Source organism: Pagrus pagrus, assembly GCF_965226575.1.
Source record: "Pagrus pagrus genome assembly, chromosome: 19".
In the NCBI taxonomy this organism is placed as follows: domain Eukaryota; kingdom Metazoa; phylum Chordata; class Actinopteri; order Spariformes; family Sparidae; genus Pagrus; species Pagrus pagrus.
The window spans coordinates 13,798,727-13,824,199 of record NC_140203.1 but is presented as its reverse complement, the minus strand read 5'-3'; the positions used below and the strand labels follow the sequence as shown (position 1 = coordinate 13,824,199).

The 25,473-nt window shown below is 39.8% G+C and overlaps 2 protein-coding genes across 3 annotated transcripts; one reads left to right on the top strand and one right to left on the bottom strand.

Annotated features, from left to right (window-relative positions):
• Positions 1 to 127: 127 nt before the first annotated feature.
• On the top strand, positions 128 to 18,529 carry antxr1b (ANTXR cell adhesion molecule 1b). Of its 2 annotated transcripts, none has more exons than XM_084383831.1 (18): positions 128 to 177; positions 6,276 to 6,347; positions 6,443 to 6,514; positions 6,609 to 6,690; positions 6,813 to 6,846; positions 7,125 to 7,204; positions 8,419 to 8,487; positions 8,578 to 8,658; positions 8,768 to 8,828; positions 8,939 to 9,037; positions 10,799 to 10,868; positions 11,405 to 11,483; positions 12,117 to 12,212; positions 12,321 to 12,362; positions 12,505 to 12,597; positions 15,483 to 15,641; positions 16,437 to 16,517; positions 17,630 to 18,526. In XM_084383831.1, exons 3-18 carry the CDS (start codon positions 6,456 to 6,458, stop codon positions 18,008 to 18,010), a joined length of 1,566 nt encoding a protein of 521 aa, XP_084239957.1. In that variant the 5' UTR covers positions 128 to 177; positions 6,276 to 6,347; positions 6,443 to 6,455; the 3' UTR covers positions 18,011 to 18,526. The 2 variants fall into 2 exon arrangements, with proteins under 2 accessions (XP_084239957.1, XP_084239956.1); XM_084383830.1 differs by lacking the exon at positions 128 to 177 and adding an exon at positions 3,869 to 4,247 and having other exon boundaries at positions 17,630 to 18,529.
• On the bottom strand, positions 18,492 to 21,650 carry LOC311275363 (pregnancy-specific beta-1-glycoprotein 9-like). The gene is made up of 5 exons (XM_084383840.1): positions 21,617 to 21,650; positions 20,479 to 20,799; positions 20,122 to 20,361; positions 19,916 to 20,032; positions 18,492 to 19,757 (listed from the first exon to the last, which is right to left on the bottom strand). Exons 1-5 carry the CDS (start codon positions 21,636 to 21,638, stop codon positions 19,570 to 19,572), a joined length of 888 nt encoding a protein of 295 aa, XP_084239966.1. The 5' UTR covers positions 21,639 to 21,650; the 3' UTR covers positions 18,492 to 19,569.
• Between the last annotated feature and the right edge of the window lie 3,823 nt (positions 21,651 to 25,473).

Here is a 25,473-nt window from a genome sequence, read left to right as displayed (position 1 = left end):
GTAGGCAGGTAAAAGAGCGTGGAAAAGTTGGTGAGCAGCGGCGGTGTGATTTTCTGACACACAGCGCTGTTTTCTCACGTCTCCATTCTGCTGCAGTGATCGGCTGACGGACAGGAGCAGAGCAGCGCTCACAGCTCACAGCAACACACAGACATGACGGGCATCCGAAGCAGAGAGGTGCCTCACCTGCACACACGTTTCCATCATGAGGGAGCAGTGCTGCGAGTCGTGCTCGAGTCAAAGGAAAGGTTGCTGTCAGAGCAAAAGTAAAGGGATGGTACTTGAGGAAATGTCCTAAAATATTTGATATGACTGAACTTAAGTATCAAAAGTACAAGTAAAAGTAAACCATACATGTAAATACATGCAGTGGAGTAAATATCTGCCTTTCAGTGTTGTTAAATGGAAGTATGAAGTAGCAGAAAATGGAGATACTAAAGTAATGTACCTCAAAATTGTGCTTAAGTACAGTACTTCAGTTAATGTACTTAGTTACATTCCATTGCTGAAAGTACCTTAAGGCTTACTTGAGTAACAGTGAAGAAAACGTGTTAAAATATTACTTTGGTAAAAGTGAAACACACCCATGTAAATAGTGCTTGCGTGAAAGTATCTTGCATTAACTGTACTTACTTAAGTAAAACTTGAGTACTTAAGTAAAAGTAAACGATACATATAACACATGTAGTGGAGTAAAAGTACACTATTTGCTTCCAAAATGTAGTGGACTGGAAGTATAAAGTAGTGGAAAATGGGAATAATTGAGTAAAGTGCCTCAAAATTGCACTTAAGTACAGTACTTGAATAAATGTACTTAGTTACATTCCATCTCTTAAAGTACCCCAAGGTCATACTTGACTTAAAGTAAAAAGAAAACATGTTAAAATATTACTTTGGTAAAAGTGAAAGTCACCCATATAAATAGTGATGAGTAAAAGTCTTAAAGTATCTGATATTAACGCTGTATATTACGAGTTGACTGATTATTGACTTGGAATCTTTTAAAATTCAATTGCTGATAAAATAAACTAATTAAAAAACACACTTCTTTGGCTCTGATACAGGTTGTAATCTGAAAAGTTACTGCTAACTAAAGTTATCAAATACATGTAGTGGAGTAAAAGTACAATATTTGCCTCCAAACACAGTGGAGTGAAAGTAAACAGTGGCAGGAAATGGAAATACTTAAGTACTAGTTACCTCAAAGTTGATGAAAAAGGCACAGTACTTGAGTAAATGTACTTAGTTCCTTTCCATCACTGTGTGTGTACCACATTTTAATGTTTCTGTCTGATTTAATTTGAATTGTGGTGGACCACAGAGGAGCACTTCAGAGCCGAAACATCAGTATCACTTCAGTGAAACAATTTATTAAGAATAGCGTAGATTTTTAAAATTCCAACAAATCATTTAAATAAAAATCATATATAATAAATGAAAGTGCTCTCTGTTGAAAATCCTGCTTCCGACACATTCTCATCGCAGACGCTGATTGGAGAACAGAGCTAAAGAGCAACTTGAGAGAGGAACGAGGATTCACTTACTGAGTGTGATGAGTTTATTGTCCTCAGCGTTCCCAAGCTCATCCATGGTGCCCCATTTAATCCTAAATGTTCCTGAATGTAAAGTGTTGCATTTAAACTTAAACTGAGTGAAGCGTCACCTTTTACATGAGATAAATCCTGTTTTCTGCTCTTCATCTGAGCTTCTTTACTGTTACACAGCTGCCATTCAGCGATGGCATGAGAAGCTTCAGTGTCCTCTATGAACTGTTTTTTTATGCTGGCACAGACAGAAAGACTGCTGCCACGATTTTTTTTTTCTTTTCTGGGTGAAAGGCCCAAACGCTGTCACTTCAGTTTAGTTGGTTTGGTTTCAGAGGATGTCTCTATTGAAGCAGTCCCTGTTGCTTTGAGGTTATCAAAGCACCTTAAAGACTGGGGGCTAGATCCTTAAAGGAAAAGTTCACCCAAAAATAGACATTCAGTCAACAAGTTCCCATCTGCTTCAGATGTTTAGGAAAATGCTGCAACACTGTTTTGCCGTGAAGCTCCAGAAATGTTTTGTGGACTATGAAACTTCACCTGACTTCCATCAGCATGAGGGTGAGTAGATCATGACTGAATTTTTCATTTTTGGGTGAACTTTTCCTTTAATGTGGCTGATATGAAAAAAGAAAGAGCACTCCAATTTAACTTCTTAATATTGCTACAGGATGTTTGGGGCAAGTCGCCCTTCTTCAGTGTGTATTCTGGCAATTTCACAGTCAGTATACTGTACATCAACCAGCACAAGTACGTCCCAGCAGGGGGCGCCAAAACATTTCCATGATTATCATGATGTAGAGAGATGATCTCCACATCAAAAGAAGCCAATGAAATCTCCTCGTTCATCCCACTGGGAAGGTGGTGTCGAGCAAGTGTAAGCAATATGATGCGATTTTAACTGTGGTATGTGCTTACTGGGAATGGGCAATTCAGTACGAGTTAGTGATGGTGACACATCAGTCAGTCTCTTCTGTAAACAGGATGAACACCACACGGCAGCTTGGCGACATATAACGATAAATCTGGCAAAATGAAACACAAAGTCTGTCTTCATGCACACAGAAACTGGTTGTGGATGAGGAGCAGCTGCAGGGCAGCCTGTCAGTGATGAGAGCTGATTAGCGATGAGCCACAGGTGTGAAGATCAGGAAAACAGCAACAATTCTGAGGAAAAAGTTAATTAAATAAATAAAGTCTTAAATTAATTTGAATTCATTCTCAATTTACAGTATGACCCAGCTATTTGACCTTCTCCTGTTTACCTCAAAGGTAAAATATGCATTCTTCCTTTTTTCTTTTCTCTTTTCTGATGCTTAACCAACCTGGAAATTCACAATTAATAAATAAGTCATTATTTTTGACATACTGAGTCATTTTTTGACATACTATGTAATTATTTTGACATACTTAGTCATTATTTTTACGTAGTAAATCATTATTTGACATACTAACTCAATATTTTGACATAGCAAATCATTAATTATATATACTAAGTCTACTAGTATGTCAAATAATGATTTACTACATAAAAATAATGACTAAATTTGACATACTATGTCATTATTTTGAGATAATATGTAATTATTTTGAGATAATATGTCATTATTTTGAGATACTTAGTCGTTATTTTAATACTAAGTCATTATATCTTAATACTAAGTCATTATCTTGAGATACAAAGTCATTATTTGACATACTATGTCATTATTTAGAGATTATAAGTCATTATTTTGAGATACTGAATCATTATTTTTAAATACAAAGTCACTGTTTCAAGATTCAAAGTCATTATTTTGGGAAGGTTTCTCATTGTATCAACTTACAAGATATTTTTTTATTCCATCAAATTGACAGAAATGGACTTTCATAATAATAAACTGTCAGGCATTTCTTTTCTTTTGTGAATTGCTCAAGACTTGACCTGTGTTTGACATTAGAAGGTAAACGTGTACCAGCTGTCCCAACAGGTGTACTGCATTACTTTAGGAGAGACACATCACTATTCCAGTTCTTACTGTGGTTTATTTTTCAATTTCAAATGCCGAGAATCTGAATGACCATTTCATGTTTACAGTGACTCACAGTGAGTTGCATGGTGCATGTGTTTACCACTGAGTGGCACTGATGGGCAGGCTGTGGAATTGAGTGAACTTAAAGAAAAGTGAAAGAACAAAACAAACTTAGTTATTGTGAGAACAAATGACTGGTGAAAGCTGTAGGGTCACACAGACAACACACTAAATCAACCACTAAGACTTTTTTATGATTTTATTGATGTGATTTCATGGTACTGTGTGTTAAAGTGGTTCACTGTGGAGAGAGCGAGAGAAAGACCATCAACTTCACTCCTCCTCTGCCAGCACACATCTGTTGCTGAGGAGATGGGACTGTGATCCAGAGAGGAGCGTTCAAAGCCTCTGAGATCGCTTTGCACAGCATGGCTGACCGCATGCTCAGTGTGCTGTGAGAGGGGACAGGAGAGTATTTATGTTTACCTTCTCTCTGATTGATTGAGCCAGTGCTTTCTCTTTAACCTGGGGTGATGTCCCAGTGCTGGTGCAGCAGGCAGGTCCTGCTCGGTGTGGAGCTGGGCATGCTGGTGGCGGTCCTGGTGGCCGGCGGCGCAGGACAGATCCATGACAGGAGGGAGGCAGGGTCGTCCTGCTACGGAGGATTTGACCTATATTTTGTTTTGGACAAGTGAGTGTTACTACTTTCACACTATTACAAAGGAAGGCTTTTATTATTCAGTGCATGAGTCATCTGAAGACACAGGTGCAAACATTCAAGTTGATCTCTAGAGATATTAATGGGCTACTTGCTTGAAAAATATGTGCTACTGTACTACAACCAGCAGCCTTAGCCTGTTGATTGATGAATCTAATGAGGACAGATTTCTGGCTTTGTAAAGACAAAAAAAATCATGTGAGTACTTAGAGTCATAACTGCCAAACAAAAGCACATGAATGTTTATTTTGATATGTCGCCTGTCCAATTCTGTCTGTATTAATGTAGCATGTTTGCCTTGTTTGCTAAAAGATAACTTAAAAAATAAATGAAAAAATCAGTCATCAGAGCTGCAGAATTTTTGGTGGTGTGAATCTCCCACAACATTTTATAGCTCCATTGTTTTCCAAATTGCTGAAACAGAGCTGTAAACCAACAACCTGCATTGCAATTCATTGTAATTCTGCCCTGCATCAGACCAGGGCTGCAACTGATGATTAAATTCCTCATCGATTAATATGCTGATTAATTTGAATCGGTCAGTGGTTACCTACCACAGAGGTTTAGGGCCACTGTAAGACTAATTTTCAGAGTTCTGACTTTTCCCCCCCATAATCTTTTTCTTCAAACAACAGTTTAAAGTCAAATTTATCAGTTTACAGTTAGAATTCTGAGTCTAAAGTCAAAAATCTGAGAAAAATGACTTCTGAGTTTAAAGACAGAATTTGGGGGAAAAAACAAAACAAATTCTGTGAACAGCAAAAGTCTCAACAGTGGCTCTTATCCTCTCCCGTAGGTGTTTCAAAAAGAAAAGAAAAAATTGAAAAATAACCATTTGGATTCATTCATATGGGAGAATAGAAAAAACAGTTGACACTTTTGTTTGAAAATGACTTCAATGGTTAATTGTCTCCCTTTTTAGTCACCAGGCAAAAGCAGCAGATTTTATGGAGACTTGAATGTCCTGTGTGAGCGCAGCCATAAGGGTTAAATTAGACTGTCCATTAACCTGTCATGAAGCTGATGTGTTCTCCTGAGCAGGTCATGTCAAGTCATGTGCTGTTGTTTTCTAGGCCAGGACTGCATAAACATCCAGGAAGAATAACTTATAAGACAGACAGAAAGTGTGTTTACACTACGATGAATCATTTGCAGAGTGCTTATTCAGCCACATCAATGAGAAGGTGCATGCAGGGATTCCTGTTGTCAAACTGCGGCCACATTTCACTGACGGTAGCCCACGCAAAGTCGCAGCTTCAGCTCCCTCTGCTTCAGTCGACAGAACCCTTTCTCCATTAGAGCCAGATGTTCCAGGGAAGTTTTTTGGCTGTCTGTGCACTGGGACTCACATCACAGGATAAATGAAAACATAAGGGAGCGAGGCAGAGGAGCAGTGCAGCGTGAGAAGACGCTGCAGAGATTTTGCAAACTTTTTCCTCACATTTCTGGTTAATTGCTGACTTTTGCTCCGAAAGCTGCATTCTTCTTTTGATTGCTTTGTCGAGTCGGCACCTGTTTTCAAAATCAGGACCCCGACACAAAGCCGAGTTCATAAGAGAAGAAACTGACGTGGCACTTTGGTTTTTGTTTGGCATTTAAGAATGAGCTGTGAAGCCACATGAGAAACAGTGGAAAAATTAAGCATCAGCATTCAGAAGGAAATACAAAGGCTGCAACTCACTGGCCTCTTTTGTGAAGTTTCACAATGTTGAATGCGCAGACACTCATTTAGTATGCATAAACAATCATAGTGCAAAACCAACTTTTTTTTTGTTCACAGGCCAAGTGGTTAGTGGATGTTAACTCAGTAGATTACCATTGTTTGTTTGCCTGGCGAGTGAAGCGATTTTTTGCCCTATCACCATATGAGTCATGACACTTACTCTGCTAAAATAAGTGCATGACAGAAAGATAGAAACTGGAGGGCTTTTGGGACTGCCACTTTCATCTTATTATCATGAAACAAAAAATCATTCATCTGCCTTGAATTTTCCTCTCCAGGTCTGGCAGTGTGCAGCACTACTGGAATGAGATCTATTACTTTGTTGACCATCTGGCTCACAAGTTTATCAGGTAAGTCCTCACAGAAACATCAGATTCAAAGAGAAAAAGAGTACAACGTGTTTTGCTCCACGTATCGTCTGACAGTCGCCTCTTCTCGTTTCCAGTCCTCAGCTGCGGATGTCTTTTATTGTATTTTCAACAGAAGGGAGGACTCTCATGGCACTAACGGAAGACAGGTACAAATATACACTCAAACGTCTTGCGTTGAAAATTCTTAAATTTACTTAGTCTTGAAATTAATTTACATTTTTATTCCCTGTAACTGATCAGAGAGCAGATCCGGGCCGGGCTGGAGGAGCTGAGTATGGTGCAGCCAGGTGGAGACACCTTCATGCACAGAGGTTTCCAAAGAGTAAGCCATCTGTTAATTCAATGGGAATCTGATCCTGCTTACCCACCAGTATGGCATCTAACTTTTTCAAATGAGGCTCATTTCAATTTATAGCCACTGACGCCTTAAAACTTCTCCCTCAGGCAAGCGAGCAGATCTACTACGGGACTGGAGACGGTGAGTAGAGGTTTTCCTTTTTAACACTTAATCATTTCCTTCTACTCGTGGAGTCTTCATCCGTTCATCAGAACTCGATTCAAACAGATGGAGGAATCATCATATGAAGAAAGACACAACAACAAAAAAACCCTCCTGCCCTTCCCATCACATGACGATTGTGTTCAAAATGTGTTTTTCCCAAAAGGCTGATGGTGATTCTTCATTAGAAGAATACATTTGAATAACTAATTCCACTTCCACAGCTAATTTTCCTCCGATCTGGGTCTGACTTTCAGGTTACCGGACAGCCAGTGTCATCATCGCCCTGACGGACGGTGAACTGAGAGAGAATCAGTTTGATCTGGCACAAAGAGAGGTGATGTGAAAATCAGCTTCACAATGAAATGAAGGGTGCTAGCATTCTTTGAATGTACTATGAATGCACTTTTAATGAATCAGTGTTCAATAGCAACCCAATAGGCAGAATAAGTGACCACAGATATGTTGCAACTTTACATTTAATATGTTAAAACTTTACGTTTCTTTAGGTTCAGTTTTCAATTTTATGTTGAGACTGCCCTGTGCTTATGGTCTGGTGAGCTTTAGGCACAAAAACGTCTTGGCTCGGTTTAGGAAACGATCATGTTTTGGTTCACTTGGCTCAGTCGCCAAAGACATGCCTGGAAATTCTCCGGATCTATCGTTAAGAACACCCAGTTTCTGGCTGCAAATTGTCTTGATTTATTGTCAGAAATATCCACTTTTGTTGCCACTAACAAGGCATACTTCTCATGAACAATATCCACCGTCATTTCAAATAGTGGTCTCTCGCATTGGTGGACTCCATGGAGTGCCCTCATGTTTGATAAAAATGACGGGAAAGTGCCCTCTTTGATGCCCTTATGGTAGATAAATCATGATAAAGTGCCCTCTTGGATGCCCTTCCAGTGGATAAAACTTGTGCCCTCTGTTCACTATAGATATATCACCACTTTCCTCACATACATGTGATGCCTTTTTTGCTTTTTTGGCTTTTTGGCTTTTCTTCCCCTCAAACATCCTCAGTCCACCACTGGTCTCTTGTTTGGCAGCTGTCTGACACATATAATATTTATATAATACTTATGAAACATTCAAATTGAACTTATCTGTGGTTTGCAGAAACTTACAACACCGACATTTTATTCTGGCAACTCAGCTGTTAATTGTTAATATCTTCACATAAAAAAGGTAAAAGGTAATAATGCATAATTTAACTTGACCATTATCACCTACTAATGTATAATATTGCTTATTTTTCCCTTCACTATGTTAAAAATAATTACAAAAATATAAATAAGGAGGATGTTGCTGAGGATGTTGCTGTGTTGCCCTCTTCAGGTGAAAAAAACTTCCTGGCTTGTTGTTCTTGTGGCCACGCCCCTCTCAGTGATGTCACAACAGATGTGCCCAGCAGCTGTCAATGGCAAAACATGAGGCGCAGCATCACTTCACTTTGAAGTTTCGGCCCATGAAGCCCGTCTTTAGCGAGCGTTCATCATTTTACTGCAGCTCATTTGTTGTTTGTTTGTTTGTTTTATTTCACATCAGGCAGGCAGAGCGCGCCAGCTGGGGGCCACTGTGTACTGCGTGGGAGTAAAAGACTTTAATGAGACTCAGGTACATCAATCCGTCAACCAATACACAAGTTAATCAGCAGAGGAATTAATTAATCATCCGAACAATAAAACGCATCAAATTTCTTGACAGCTTTCGACGATAGCTGACAGTAAGGACCACGTCTTCCCTGTCAATGATGGATTTCAGGCGCTACAAGGGGTCATTGACTCGGTAAGAAAGCACATGACACTACAATATTACCGTGATTAAATACCGGATCGCATAATTGAATCTACTGTTCCTTTATTCAGCTTTTTAATATTATTATTTTCCCTTTTAGATTCTGAAGAGATCCTGCATTGAGATCCTGGCTGTAGAGCCCTCCAGCATCTGTGAAGGAGGTAAAGACGCACAGAAACAGAAGAACACGACATTCATTATATTATCAGATTACATGACTCTGCCCAAGTTTCTTCAAAAATACTTATTGCATACTTACCTGCTACTTCAGAATCTTTCCAGGTGGTAGTCAAAGGAAACGGTTTCCTGCACGCCCGAGACGTACAGAAAGTTCTCTGCAGCTTTCGCATCAATGACACCGTCACGTTGAGTAAGTACAAGCCCCAAGGTCGTCGTTCATAAACTTAAAGAAAAGTAAGAAAAGTTGATTCTTGAGTCTCAGTCCCAACTCGTCAAATACTGACACTCTGGGATTGTAGGTCGGGTCGGTCACCTTCCCAAAGCGTCAGTATGTGACAAGTTGGGAACGAGACTCAAAAATCAACTTTCTTACAAAGTGAAGTTTAAGTTCGGTGGTACATCACACTGTTCTTGGCAGCCTGTGATACATCTTATTAAGGGCGTATGTTTTAAGTTTTTTAAGCTGCATTGATCTATATTTTTATATAAACAATGGTAATCTTCAATACGGAACGAGTTGCTCTTAGTGACAGACTCACATCGAATTCTCGCGTGGCTTTTTAGCACCTTTCAGCGTGTTGTTTCGGTTTCACAGCCTGTAGTGCTACCTGCTCAGCACCAAACATCAGACAGGCAAACTTAGCGACCATCTGGTAAACAAGCTCTCAGGAGCTCCTGGAGACCAAAACAGAGCTAATAGGAGAGCGAATGTTGGACTAGAAATTCAGCAGGACATCAGCTTTGAACGTGAGGGCTTGTTGTGGAGTTCTCCCCCTAAGAGGCCAAAAACAAAATACAAAAATACATTAAACCCCAGAGCAACATTTCTTTATTGTGATGCACTATATAATCACTCTAAGCCAAATAACAGTAAACTTCTGTAGACTTTGATAAAGAACCAGATTTGTTCTTTCTAAAAGCTTATGAGTTGTTAATACAGTAAAAACTTCAGAAATCATGGAACTGACGGGTGTTAATGTACTTAAAGGAACAGTAAGTCATTTTGTGAAGTGAATATATAGCTTTCTTGCCAATTGATGAGAAAATACACTCATGTCTGTGCTAACTAAGATATATATACACAGCCAGCAGCAAGTTAGCTGAGTCAGTATAAAAACTGCAAACAGAGGGAAAAAGCCCATCTGGCTCCGTCCAGAGGTAACATATGGTTTATCTGGAGACGGTATGGCTGTTTCGATGGTGAACAAAAGACAGAAGAACAGTCGGAGGGAGAACCTGTTAAAGTCATCTATATATATATTACACAGTACTGAAGGCAAGCTATTTTAGATACAGAGATGTGTGAGAAAAATCCTCATCCTCTGTTGTTCGCATTATATTGTGAAGTGATCGACGAGGGACAACAACATCGTAGGTGTGTGAATTCAAACATCGCATAAAAAGCCCAAATCCAACTATTAATAGGCAGAATAGAAAAGCAGCAGTTTTTGGTATTCCACTCAGCAGCCATTTACATGACTGTGCCACGTTTGTTTTGGCCAGCACGGACGGGGATGGGTGGGGGAGAGCAGCACTTTGTGGCTCACAATGATTTAAATCCCCGTCCTCCACAAAAACCATCAGCACCATCTCTCTCCGCTTTGAATCGGCTGGTTTAACGCTCAACGCTTCTCAGATGTCTGAAAGGGAATGTGGATCTCATCAGCGACGAGCACTGTCTTAACACACACTAGACACTCACTCAGCCAGGGTAAATACACCGCAAGCCTCCCTCATTTGCTTCATTTTCCATAAGGACAGGAAGTCCAGGAATTTAATAACAAAAAGAATATTTTCAGGCTTGAATGGACTGAAGTTTCAGGACTGGTAGAGAAAAGTCTAGCAAACCTTTCCCTTTTATTTTTCACCAGAGACCCTGACCTATCTTGGTATTTGGTATCTTGGTATTTTTATCATGATACAAATTCTCATGTTTATTCTATTTCCACAGTGAAAAGACCTTTGGTGGTGAGAGATATCTACCTTTTGTGTCCAGCTCCTGTTCTGGAAAAAGAGGGAACGTAAGTGATCACTGTTAATGATCACAGACAAGCACTGATGGAATGTAACAAAGTACATTTACCGTAACTGTATTACGTCGAATTTTGAAGTACTTGTACTTGAGTATTTCCATTTTCTGCTACTTTATACTTCCACTCCATTACAATTTGGAGGCAAATAGTGTCCTTTTGACTTGTTTATATTTATCTGATAACTTTAGTTACTAGTTACTTTGCAGATTGCATGCTACATTAAAGCCAAAGCAGCACATTTTTAAATTATTTCATTTCATCAAAAACAAAGAAAACTGATTTTATTAAGCAGACAAATGCTGAATATCTGATCTGAATAATCATAAAGGTCGATGATCCCTCACCCCTTAGTATTTATGTATACATTTAAATATTTCGTTAATTTTGTACATTGATTGCCAATAAATGACTCTTGATACTTTATACCACATACTCACTATCACTTAAGTACTATTCATATTGGTGTCTTACAAAATACAGCAAATTATCGTCATCTTTCATTTACTTTCCTACCTTTTCTACAGGTCTGCCACCCTCCACGTCAGCATGAATAATGGCCTGAGCTTCATATCAAGCTCTGTCACAATTACTGCTGTCACCTGTGTAAGTACAATGTACAACAAACACTAAACTCACTCATTAGCTTATGGCTTCAAGTATTCAATGACCTTCAGCGTACACTTTGACTTTGTCTAAAGGATGCTGAATGTTTCCTATTTCCAGCACAGCAGGTTACATATTATTGTGTTGCTGGTCATTAAGAGTTATGGCATCAAAGAAACACTTTTGTCCTTGTTAGCATCAGCTGTTTCTTTCAGTTTATCTTTGAAGAAACATCCAAGTCTCCTGCTGTCACACACGTCTGCAGCTGCAAGCAGCTTGACCTCCTGCCTCAGTTTTGAGCATTTCGTTAGTAGCCTTAATGCTGACAAGATGCAATAAATCGAAAGTAATCCATAATGTCCTCCAAACATCACTGAAAAGACTTTTCAGAGGTGATTTATCTCATTTTGGTTAAAAGTGAAAGTTGCATCAATAAAATACACATATAAAACATCATAAAGTATCTACATTTTCTGCTACAACGAGCTGTATACAGGTTTGATGGGGTACTGTATGTGTTGCATTGACCTCTTGGACTTCTCTTTCACAGTGTTTTTGTCATTTTATCCAGCAAACACACGTCTTTTAGGAATCTCACCCTGTTCATGTCCTTGCATCTATTTTCCGCTATAGTCTGATGGGACCTTTGTGGCCATAGCTCTGCTCATCCTGATGTTCCTGCTCACCATCGCTCTGCTGTGGTGGTTCTGGCCTCTCTGCTGCACCGTGGTACGACTTGGATCGTCTCAGACTGAAGAACATGCAAATGTATTTACGACACACCAGCCGTCCTCTGAGGCTTATAATACACATTCCTTTTGTTTTGTTTTTTTGCAGGTCATTCATGAGCCGCCTCCTCCAGTAATAGAGGACGTCTCTGTGAGTTTTTTATTTCTTCACCTCGTAATGAAAAAATTCTTGGTACCCATTTTAATTATTTACGACACATCTGCTCTTTGGCTGCAGCCTCATCTATTTGATTTACTCTTGACAACATGAAGACTGTTTCCTTCCTTTTCAGGATGATGAGGATGGTTTTCCCAAGAAGAAGTGGCCCACAGTGGATGCCTCGTACTACGGAGGGCGTGGAGTCGGAGGCATCAAGAGAATGGAGGTAAAAACAGATTATAAACAAGTAAATATGTAATAATTATGATGAAGACACACTAAAATGGAAATCAGTGTGATATCTGGCACATGAACAAAGTGAGTTCTTTCTTTTATGAAATGCTGACAACACTGTTTGTGCATTTTGTGAACATGAGTCATCGTACTCAGGATCATACAGTATAAATTAATCTCTAAACAGCTGGAAGATGATACAAACATTATGAATTTAATTTTTCATGATTTTAATTATTGTTATTAAAAACTCTTTTTCAAGAGAAACCTGAGGGCAGCATAAAAACACTGTTACAACAGTTAATACTTCGCAAATAACATAAACCAAGTAGGTTATTTTCCAGATATTCCTTAACCCTAAACTAAATCATTGCTTTCAGGGTTTCTTTCTTACATTGAATTAACATCAAACCATCATCTCACGTTTCTTTACATGCTTTTGTAGTGTAACTACTTGGTCAGAACTGCTGTAAATCACCTCCTTCCTGTATCCCCTGTTGTCAAACTGACCTCCATCAGTCTTAGGAGGCTGTGTTCAGTCCCAGTTCGGTCTCCAGCCGTGTTCACACTCACGTCAGGTGGCCAAATCCAGTTGAGCTGGGCCCCCCTGTGACCTGAGGTCTCAGTCAAGACAAACTCCAGGGCCACTGGGTACACGGCTAATTGAGGCATGAGCTAATCGTCCAATGGTGGATGCAGGCTTCCTCCTGCGTGGCGTAGTTCTGGTATAAAGATAGTTTCTCCATGAAACTGTTCAGAACAAGATCTGTGGATTATCTTGAGTAACCTGGTCATGATTTCTGTTGACTTTTCTAAATGTATTATTTTATAGCATGTATCTTTAAAATACAGAATATGATTGAAACTACTGTATATCTGTTTCCATCAGCCGGCTTCAGGCTCCTAGACGAAACACGTGGCAATCTTAAATCTCGCACGCAGCCAGTTAGGAACTGTTGGAAGACGCGATCAAACACAAATAGAGCAGGAATACAAAAGGAAACAGGAAGCGACTCATTCCTTAAAAGAGATGACTGTGCAAATCCATGCTGGAATAGACTGAGTCAGTTTGTTGTTGTGGCTAGTTTGGAGCGCTAGTGAGAGTTGTGATGAGGCCATCTGGCCGGTAAACTGCAAGTACGACACATCTAGGCAAAGATTTAGACAGTTTTTACGGTCCGGGGGCGAGGATGTACTGTATATTAATCATGCGAGCTGGCATGATTCGTTTGTGGTTGTGTTTGGTCTTTGGCAGTCTGCTCCGGACAGATGAAGGTGCCTGTCAGTGAGATCTTTTTGCAAAGGCTTGAGATGGTAAAAAAACATCTCAGTTTCTGTGAGGAAAAGAAGGAAAAGGTAAGGAGTGGAAAGAAAAGTTCAGAGTCATGACGTCAAGTGATTCCTGATTCAGTTCGACATCTGAGCCAAGATAACCGAGCGCAGCCGTCAGTCGAGTATGAAGTAACATCTACAGGTCAGGAGGGACCAGATGTGTCTGTGGTCTGAGAGAAAAGAATGTCAAGGAGACAGAAGTCTACCTCTCAGTGTGAAGTGCTTTACAGACTGGTGGTGCAGTTTGAGGTGTGTGTGATGTGAACTTGAAGCGGCACCGCTTCCAAACAAAGCAACGGAAAATATGCATGACTCCATTTAAGTGCCACAGTTAAAGACTTCACGGCTTCTCTGTGGCAGCTGCAAGGGAGCTAATCTGAGTAATGAACTTCCAAGGTTGCTTTGACAGTAGTTTTCACTCGTGATCTGATGCAAACTCCTTGACATTCGTGTTAGTTTTGTTAGTGTGAGCAGCCAGGTTAAAAAAAAACATCTTGAAACAAAGCTTTTAGTGAAACGTTCCTTACCTGTGGCAGTGGGTCTCTTGTTTAATTTGAGGTTTTTAAAAAAAGGGTCAGAAATAACTGCTCTCAGAGATTTAGGACAGAATCCCCAAAACTCTGGAAAACTTTGAGGTAAGGGAGCCAACTTCTGTTTTCTTGTGGATTTTAGAGGACTGGCTTTAATTAAATTCCACACAGACATGTTTATGACATACACGCATCTGCCAGCATAAGTGAGGAAAAGTAATGTTTTACATGTAACAGTAATGCAGCAAGTTGTTGCAGAGCTTGACATAATTTACAACGGTTTTAGTTGTTGCATTCAGATGAAGAGGTCTTGGTAGAGTATTAGCAGCTCAAATCAGATCACAGCATCATGCTATCAAGTGAAGATTGTCTTATTATCCCAAAATAACAGCTGTACTAGCAGCTCTGTGAGGCTGTACTTAGGGCACAGCAATTTTTTAAGCTAAATGTTCAAAATCATGATCACCAAAAGTATTAAAATTCATCCTTTTTCATGACAATCCATTCAATATTAAGGTATTTCTCTAGAAACCAAAAATATTAAGCTAATGGTGGTGCTACAGGATTTCATTGCAATCCATCCAACGGTTGGTGAGATATTTAAGCCTGGACCAAAGCGTCCCCTGTCCAGTTCATACTCCAAACAAACACCATTTCACCAGAGTAACTGCTAACTGCTGCTAACTGTACCTGCCGTTAGCTTGTCAGATAATAGGGCAGTGCTAGTGGTCCAGATTGGGAGCTTTGTGCACTGGGGAATTGTTGCTGTTTATACAGATAGCACAGGAGGTTTGGACCAGGGTGTGCCGGGGCTAGTTGGACAGTAAGCTAACTTCAGTAGATATCTCTTCATCTATCTCTCTTTCAAATCAAAACACCTTACCTTTTGCTAGGAAAATCTGGCGGGCCAAATCGAACCTCGTGTCGGGCCACCTTCGGGCAGCCCTGCACTAAATAAAGTCTCGTATTTGTGACTGATTGCAGCGCTGTGCTGAAAGCTTCTGCTTCTGTTCAGGTCCGATGGGGAGACAAAGGCTCGACTGAAGAAGGAGCCAAACTGGAAAAAGCTAAAAACGCTCGAGTTGTGATGCCCGCAGAAGAGTTCGAGTCACCGCAGTCTTACTACACTGTGCACAAAACCATCCGTCCCCAGAAGTGGTACTCTCCCATCAAGGTGCTCCAGTCATTTACTTTTATCTTCCTTTTTATTATATTATTTATCAATTCACTTATTTTTCACATTGGACTTTGGGGATTACTATGTGCAGGTTACTTTTATTTCATCTAATGTTTGATTCTGCCATATTTTGACTAAAAAGATATAAGTTTTGGGTTTACTTAGTAGCCTTTAACAGAGCTTTCGATGACATCTCACGGTGCTCCTCAGTTTGCTCAGCTGTCACAGAGATGTGGATCACATAATGCTAACATATGTAATACACAGTGTGGTGCCTCTTCCAGATGTTGCAACACTAGGCTTGGCATTAAAGACCTCTTCCTTATGAGAATGTCCATCCTCCATAACCTAAAAATATTTCATTTTTAATGTTTCTGGGACTGATGTGTTCGCAGGAAACAGTTAATAAAATTAGTTTCCTGACATATTAGTCAGCTGGAAGGAGGGTAATGAGAACCAGACATGAACCCAGCTAACCCTTGAATATGGAATCTGTTGAGCTGGTGTTATTCCTGACAGAATGCATTCTTTGTTTATATGCCTCTGTGGCATATAATAAAGCTTCCTGAGAATCAAAGAGAGACATCTGGAGCAGATACTGTCCATCAGAGTCATAAATAAACACTTAAACTCTGCTGCTCGTTTGTTAACTCAGACTTTTAAGTGATTGTTTTTGCTGCACTGATGGCCAAAGCACACACATTGCGTTAAAATTCTGGTTGTTATCAGAGATTATTTGTGTAATATACCATTTTTTATTCGCGCCCGTCATCTGTGATCCTCTTTCCGCAGGGCAAACTGGATGCTTTGTGCGTATTCCTGAGAAGAGGCTACGACAGAGTGTCTGTGATGAGACCTCATCCTGGAGACAAGGTGAGACACGCCAGAGATAACAGAATAATAGAAAGTTAAACAATGTTTTCCTCTGATGAAAAACAGCAATCAGCTCTTTACAGCTGTAAGATAAGCACACATTCATTCAAAACAAAGCAATTAATAAGATTGTGAACCAACTATGTCAACTTTTGGCAGGGAGGCGTTTAGGAATTTGCCAGAGCTTAAAATCTCAACCTTTTGGAAATGAGGGATAAGGGAGGTTTGGATCTGAATTCTGTACAAGTTAAGAGAAGTTTTTCCATGGAGTAGATGTTTATAAAAAAGAAAGAATAGTGACTTCAAGGAGACCTTCAAGTAGCGTAGTGAGTAAACAAAGGTGATATTTGCAGCAGCATTGTCTGCAGGAATGCTCCGGTCTGCAGAAGTGATCAGGAGTAGATGCGGCCTGGCTCCCTTCAGCTCCCAGCGTCAGCACGGCTCGGCTGGCAGGAATGCTGTTTTCTTCCATGACACTCACTAACGGAGGAATTTCCTCTTTCCATCTGTTGAAAGCTGCTGCAAACCTGCCAATCGCTGCGCCACAGTAGATTTCTCATTACACTTAATGTGAGACACAATCACCTCCAAAGTAACGTCTCAGCGAGAGACAGGGACTTGTTTTAATTTTCACTTGTTGCGTTGGCATTTTGTCTTTTGCTTATTACATGAACACCTTGTATTCATTGTTTCTTTAACTTGTTTTTTAAGTGACATTTTTTTCAGTTTCATGTCTTTTCTTTTCATTTCGCATTGCGCAGTTCACCCAAAAATGTAAATTCAGTCATTATATCCTCACCTTCGTGCCAATGGAAAGTAAGGTGAAGTTTCGTAGTCCACAAAACATTTCGGGGGCTTCGCAGCAAAACAGCGTTGCAGCATTCTCCTAAACAACTGACGTAGATGGGGACTTGTTTTAAAAAGTGAAAAATCAACCAAAAATGCAACATTGTTTTGCTGCGAAGATCCAGAAATGTTTTGTGGACTTTGTACTGAGTACATAATGACTGAATTTACAGTTTTTGGTAAACTGTTCCTTAAAGTACATGAACAAAACAACCTGCGATTACTTTATGTGCTCTGACTGAACCAACTTGCTTTCTGTTTTAAAGGGCAAGTGCATAAACTTCACCCGAAGCAAGTCCTACCCCGCTCCTCGCTATCCCATCTACAACCACCCTGCAACGCCTGTCTACACTTTGCCGCACAGTTACCGGCGCCGTCCATCAGACGACGACAACCTCTTCAATTTGCCCCCTTCTCCAACTTCAACGCTCCCCCCTCTCCCGACCACTCCTCCCCCGTCCTCCACCACCCCTCCCATGTACTACACACCGCCTCCAAACAGAGCCCTGCCCCCAACCAACATGAGCCCAGTCTCTGCACCGCCGTCTCCAACTGGCTCCCTACCACCTCCACCTCAGGGTCCACCTCCGTGTAGAGCGCCTCCTCCGTCACGCCCTCCTCCACGCCCCAATTCCGAGAACCACTGATGATGATGATGATGATGAAGAACCAAAGAGTTGAAGAGGAGGATTCAAGCTCAGGATGGAAACATGAAAAGACCTTCTCACTGTGCCTCTGTTTAATTACAGAGTGAGAATGTGACTATATAATGCAATTCAGTGCCTGCACAGTAAAAACTTTTGACACTTATGTCTCTTCCTCAACAAGTGGCTCATGCATGATGTGCCATGAACTAAGTTTTTTTTGTTTTTTTTAAGTCTAGAAAATGCTATTTAGTGTAGCAAGCACAGCTTCGGAGCTTAGCTTATTAATTTCTTCTGAACATTTCTTCCTAATATCAAATCAGACAAATTGGTCGAGTATTGCACTGTGCTTTGGACTGGTATAAGCTTACATTTTAGCCTTCGCCTGGTCTAAATCTTTTGACCTTAAACTAATCTTTTACTGTTTTGCACAGTGAAAAACAAAAGTCATGACTTTAAGCAGCAGAAAATCCAGAGGCTCAGCAACAGCGTCATGTGTTTTATACATGCAGGTCTGTATATTTTGTGAATGAATATTCAATAAATCACAGAAATATATGTGTGTACATTATACAGCATTTGATTGATTTTTGATGGTTTTTTTTAAAGTTAAAAGTAGGAAGGCTAGTTAAAGTAATACTTAGATATTTTGGGAAATACACTTATTCGCTTTCTTGGCAAGAGTGAGATAAGAAGATGAGTACAACTGTTATGTCTTAATGGTCCTCTTCAGAGAGACACGGCTGGAGGACGAGCCATATAAATGCCAGGAAAGACTTAGCAATAAGGGACACAATATTTTGTGTAGTTACCAAGAAACAATTGAGGAACGAATAAGCAACTAATGGCTAGTTACACATTAGTAAGTAACTCCTAAACAAGTGAACAAGCACCCAAAACTCTGAACAAGCAGGTGAACGGCACAATCATGCCTTAATAATTACTTAAACATTAGTTACACTTTTTGTGCACCCCAAGTAGTGACACAGAGTACTGAGTAGTTAATAAGTAGTTCCTCATTACCTAATCATTATCTTGTGATTACTTACAGCAAAAGGCCACACCCCATACATGTGAGTATTTTACTTGCACACTAATAAAAATGAATACAAATGCAAAAAGAAAAACAAAAAAGAAGTACAACATTTATGGAAAAAAACATACAGGGAACTTTTAAAAACAGTGACTTTAAAATCATATCTAAAGCCAGTGAAAAACACAGCTTGAGAGGTGTCACAGATGTGTTGGTTCAGAAAGTTAAAGGAGCACTATGTAGTTTTTTTTTATGCCTAAACAAACTAAATAAACAAACTCTCTTTGTTTTCATGACTGATAAACTGACCTTCAAGGACAACACAATTTCATACTGTTTTACTTTGTTTATATTTGTCGGACCCTGCCACCTTTCTAGCGTCAGACAGTGTTCTTGGGACCTTATTTTCCTCTGAGAACAGCTTGTTTATTCAATTATGGAGAAAATATATTGTATTATTACCTCATTGATATTGTAAATATTAAAATCCTGAGTTTGCATTTCTTCTTTAAAACAACATAGGGCCCCTTTAAAGTTCAGATGCAGAACTTCCCATTTCCACCATCACAACAGAGTTCTCTTGGTCCATCTTTCCAGGGGCGGCAGAGCCTTCAGCTGTCTCGTATTTCTTCTTCCTCCAGACGTAATAGACGGCAATCCCAATTAATATCAGAGTCACCACAGCTGCTCGCAAACCACATATGAGCAGGGAGTGATCTGTTCAGATAAAGAGACACAAATATCACGAATCAAGTTACTGCTGTGACAGCAGAGTTAGTCATCACTTACTTGAGTACCGTGGGTCATCTCTGCTGGATTAGTGTGTGTGATGTGAGTGGAGAGTTTTATGGACACTTTGCTGCTACTTTCCTTACCCGCAGAGGATGACTCTTTATCTGTTGTTGGCCTAGTACACCAGGATTCGCTGGATACAAGCAATCTCTGTGAAAAGTGCGTCCCGTTGAATAAGCTGCAGTCAGTTAATCTGAAGCCTATGGAAAAGAAACAGATCGATAACTGATGTCAGCTAATCTTCAGTGTCGTAATTACCAAACTGTTTTCCACTCGTCTTCTCACTCACCGCAGGTAGACATCCTACTGACGTGATTGCTGACTGAGCAGTCCAGTTGTCCTGAGACTTTTTGTTTCAGAGTGATGTTGTTACTGTCTTTATTTCCAGAGAGGAGCTGAGCGTCTGTCAGTGTGTGTCCATCCAGAGTCCAGCTGTACTGAGGACTGTCCCCTCCCTCAGAGGAGCAGGACACCCTCATCTCTCGCTGGGACAGACACTCAGAGACCAGCAGGACAGAGGACACAGGAGCTGAAGGAAACACACTCACATGACTTTTGATATTGTCACAATCTGGGTCACTCTATACAGTTTCTAATACAGAACAGACATAGATACAGAAATAGGTAGAATATGAGATATGTGTACCTTGAATGGTCAACTGTAGAGTCCGAGGCTCTAATTTCTGTCCTCTTAAATCAAAGATATGAAGAGTGTATTCACCACCATCAGTCCTGCTCAGGTTATTGATCCTAAGAGTTCCATCACTGGGAGTAAATATGGAGATGTTTTCTATCAGGTTAGACATGATGTGATTCCCTCTCCCATTCAGTACCATCGTTTGGCTTTTGAACCATTGGTATCTGCTTATTTCTGAGGCGTTGTCCATCAGCCGGAGAACCATGGTTCCTTCCAGAGGTCCATAACACTGGGCTCTGTCCTGTCTGCCATCACAGTAGGTTTCCACACCTGGAAATTTTGAAACAGAAGTTGAAATTAACCATTCTTGATCCTTCAGTTTCAACAAAAATAAATGACAATGAGACATACAGTAGTCAAACCAGCAGAAACAGTGTGTTAGCTGCAGCTGTGTCTCTGGCACAGACCTGTGACCAGTGGTGGGATGGCACTGAAGTACTCTGACAGAGTAGTTTTATATTTATAACACAATACAAATATATATTATACATGATAATATATATGAAATAAAACCCTGTGAACAATGCCATTCAGTACTGTGAGTACTTTTAATACTCCAAGTACATTTGCACAATTAACCTTTCGACTATTTTAGAATCCATTTTTACTTTGTAGCATCTAGAACTGATAATGTAATTATAAATAATGTATTACGTATCAAACAGAAATAGTATTTTTGCTGCATCTTCTTAGACCAACCAATAAAACATTTTAAGCTGAGCCACTAGTGTACAATTTTTTAGGTAAAACATTGTTTTTAAGTCTCTTCCGGACGTTTTTCAAACCTTGTTAATCTTTTGTATCTGTTATTTGTATTTCAGTTGTTTTAATATCAATGAAAAAATAATACAAAAGCCGCTTGAATTTACCATCATACATTATGTAAATAGTAGTTATACACAAGCTTTTGTTTAAAATTACGCCAGAGGAAGCTCTCGTGATGTTTCAGTATCGCAGTATCGAGCTATAACACATCACTGAAGATGATATTTGTAACTTTATCTGGTCGTAGTATCTGCAGATGATATTTTTAATATATTTGATACCTGCAATAAATGTGTCAAATTAAAATAGTTCAACGGCTCACCATGAGAGACTCCAAGCAACATCAGCAACAGTCCAAACACAGTGTCCATGGCTCATCAGTGTTCAGCCTCTGTTTATTCAGTCAGCAGCTTCCAGACAACCTTTCTGCTACTAGCAAACAGGCAGATCTTAAACTGAGCACCCTGAAATGTATTCTCATAATGATCAGATGGAGATAACATGTGTGAAAACTGTTGTTAAAATAGTATAGCTGAGAGAAGAAACAGGAAGCAGGGTAAATGTGGTCAGTACTTCTCAACAGTACAAGTCTCAGAAACAAGTCATCTGCTTGACAAGTTGAAATCTTGACATCTATCTTATTCTTTAGTTGCAGACATAATGTTTATCAGCGAGCTTTGCACAATATCAAACTAACTGTAAAAAGTTAAACAAGTAAGACTTTTACTCTATTTTTGATGAGCAGAGCAAAGATGAATGCAGGTTGAAAATCCATTTTCACTTTGAGGTTACACAGCTTAATCCCTGCAAATATCTTGTAAACCAGAACGTCTCATAGACTTGTTGGATCAAAAACTCTGTGAAAGAACTTTTTAATTCTGCTTTTGGGCCTCAGAGCATCATCAGGTAAAACTTTACACTGCATCAACATAATCTAATTAATGCATTTATTTGCAAAATGGCACGAACCATTTCTGCCAACATGAAGGTGTTTCATGAGGACAGTTGATATTCTTATACCCAGGATGCCTGTATGCACTTGTGCGAAAACGTATGGTCTATTTAACACAGCCAAACCTCAACCCACCGACATCACAGTAAAGCTGTTTTTCACAAAATGATGAAGGAAGCAGAATATTGCTGGTCGTACCAGTTCCTCATTTATGTTGGGAACAGAAGTCCAGGCTACGCATCAAGATGTTATGATATGTTGATCGAACTGCAAGAAAATGTTGGTTTATGTAATTGTAATGAAATGTTCCTCATTTATAACAATAATCTTCCTCCTCTGCTTCTCTCTGTGCTCTCATTAGAGTCTAAAACAGTGTTTTCTCAGTCCTGTTCTTGTAGGCCCCCTGCCCTACATGTTTAAGATGTTTCCCTGCCCTGACACACCTGATTCAAATGAATGGGTCGTTACCAGGCTTCAGATGTGTTAGAGCAGGAAAATGTCTAAAACATGCAGGGCATGGGGCCCTGGGATCAGGACTGAGAAACAGTACCCTAGCAGCAATAAACTCATTTTCTATTAATAAGATATCTTTAAAAAAAAATCTTAAATGAAAGTAAATCTTTCTGATCTTGAGCTTTTCTGTTGAGAATGATCAACAATAAATCCCAAAGTTAGATAACCAGAGAGTTTAACCTGTAAAACTGTCTGCATGAAGCTCTTAAAACACAAGAGTTACATCTTTGGCAGCCTGTGAGGCAGACTGTCAGGAGCTATTAAAGTTATGTAGCACGGACCAAACAGACCTCTGGAAGATTACCATGAGACTGACTTGGCCGCCAGAATGGCAGACTGAAGGCTTGTGAAAGGATGTGTTCCTGCCACAGGTGAGTGATAGATCAGTAAAAAGATTATTTTATATTGTTTGCTCCACTCATCACCATGAATTCTCATTGGCTTTATCTGCATTATGATGGACAAATCATGGCACAGAGGATGTTTTAAAACAGTTTGATGCTGGTTAGTGATGAGTTTATGACTTTAACTTGAAGGTGTAAAATTGTGTATGTATATTAATTCATCTATTACAAAAGTCCTACGTTCACAGATTTATATGACAGAATGAGAACATGACATGAACGTGTCACTATAACATATAACATAGAGCCATGGGGACAAATGACCTTGGGAACATAGAGTCATGAGAACCTAGGCCTTTGTGAACATAGGACCTTAAAAATATAGGGCCTTGAGAAAATACAGCCATGGGAACATAGGACCTTGGGAACATATGATATTGGGAACTTAGAACCCTAGCAACATAGGGCCATGGGAACATAGAACCATGAACATATGACCCTGGGAACAAGAGCTATGGGAACATATGACCTTTGGAACATAGGACTTTGGGAACTCAGAACAGTGGGAACATAGATACAGACCTAATGTAACAATGTCAGTTATGCTGTTACAGTTCAAAACTGTACCAAGTGTTTTCTACTAACAGATCACAACACTGACACCACTGCTGGTGTTTTCACTTTGGCTGATTAGATTTAGCCTCTTCTCAGGGCCCCCTGGGTGTGTGCAAATTGTGACATCACCCTGACTTTCCTGTTAATGTTGTGTGCTTATTAGTGCAGAACAACCTAAAGTAGGATCATGAATTTGTCCCAAACCACTCCCTCGTTTACTCATCCGTAAAAAGCAAAATTAATGATCATTTAGCTGTGTAAGTCTCGGTGGCCATGGCACTGCTTAACTGTCACACTGTCATGGATAACAGGGGCACTCAAATAAAATGGAGCTATCGTTAAGTCAAAATGTCTGCTGCAAGAATTAGTGAGGGCACTATATAGTGCATGCATTTTACACTCAGAATTCAGACACTCATATAAATGCAGGGTGGTGATTATAGTGCACTGTATAGTAAAATGAGGAGGGATTTCAGACACAGCCCAGGACTTTTATTACTGCATAAAGTTTGTTGACATCATGTAAGTCGGTGTAGCTCCACCCAGTTTGAGCCTGAGCAGTGGTCCAATCAGCAAGAATTGGAAACACCTGTGTGGGTGTGCAGGGTCTCTCAAAAACAACATATGAACTTTGTCCTAACATTGGAAGCAAAGATGGTACATGGATGGAGTACTGATTATAAATCAGCCTCCTGATTATGACCAATCATGTTAAAGGTCATTGAAATACAGTAGGATGAATGGATTCACTTTAATTGAAGTATTTGATTAAAAAGGTGGCTTCACATCATTGTCGAGACGAGATGAGCTGCACTTGAAGTGGTTGTTCTACCTGATGAAGACGCCCCCACGTGTCTCCATAGGAGTATACTTTGGGCACCACTTGAAACTTATGGAAAAACTGGAGAAATTGGCAAGAGATGCACATCTGGGCTGCTTTGCTTTCCTGGCTGGCACGGCAGGAAATGAGCATACAGCTAGAATGTGAATGAATTAAGAGAAGGACGAATGAAGTGAAATTGTTTATTTCTAAGACGACTCTAAAATGCCTATAGCCTATAGACTCCCTCTAGATAAAAACTGTAACCTGATATTTGGGATTATGCAACAAGCCAAGGAGCAGCCAGTCAGCTGACTCTTACTCAGATCTACAAAAATAAACCCCATTATATCTTTTCCATGTGTATCCCTTAGTTTCTGTTCATTTGGAAGTGCTTTCACAGACGCATTCAGTCGGACTTGCAGTCCTGTGGGCAGTGAGCTAATGGAGGCGTGTCTGAGAAAACTGCCAGACGCAGAGGCAGACAATAAAATCAAAATCCAACTATGATGCCATGGAGATCTGGAAGAGGAATTTACACAGCTTAACACTTGACCAAGTTCATCAGAGAGCAATGAAAAGACAGTTAACAAAATGCTTCTTAAATCTTCCTATTGAAAAGCAACCGAAGCTTAAAGACGGGCTTTGGGACCACTTAAAAGTCTATTTCTGATCCTGTTTGTCTGTTTCCAGCTTTGTTTTGGCAGAGAGTTTGTTTTTTCTGTCTTCCATAATGACCATATTACACAATAAATGAAATTAAATTCTCTTATTTCCAAAAGGACAACTATGCAAAGATCTCTTGACACAAAAGCAGGCACTGTTTGTGCAATGTGCATGTGACAAAAACCAGTGCTTCTTTTGTTGATTCCCTTTTCTGGAAATCTCACGGCACAGTGTCGTAGCCTCAAATACCAAATGATAGCAAATATGTT

Bases quoted from the DNA above. Each gene is read 5' to 3' on its own strand.
- antxr1b (XM_084383830.1), top strand. From the start codon at position 4,090: ATGTCCCAGTGCTGGTGCAGCAGGCAGGTCCTGCTCGGTGTGGAGCTG. The intron at 4,248-6,275 runs GTGAGTGTTACT...TTTCCTCTCCAG, and splicing joins CTATATTTTGTTTTGGACAA to GTCTGGCAGTGTGCAGCACT. The intron at 12,363-12,504 runs GTGAGTTTTTTA...CTTCCTTTTCAG, and splicing joins CAGTAATAGAGGACGTCTCT to GATGATGAGGATGGTTTTCC.
- LOC311275363 (XM_084383840.1), bottom strand. From the start codon at position 21,638: ATGTTGCTTGGAGTCTCTCATG. The intron at 20,800-21,616 runs GTGAGCCGTTGA...CAAAATTTCCAG, and splicing joins GTTGCTTGGAGTCTCTCATG to GTGTGGAAACCTACTGTGAT. The intron at 20,033-20,121 runs GTGAGTGAGAAG...TCTTTTCCATAG, and splicing joins CAGTAGGATGTCTACCTGCG to GCTTCAGATTAACTGACTGC.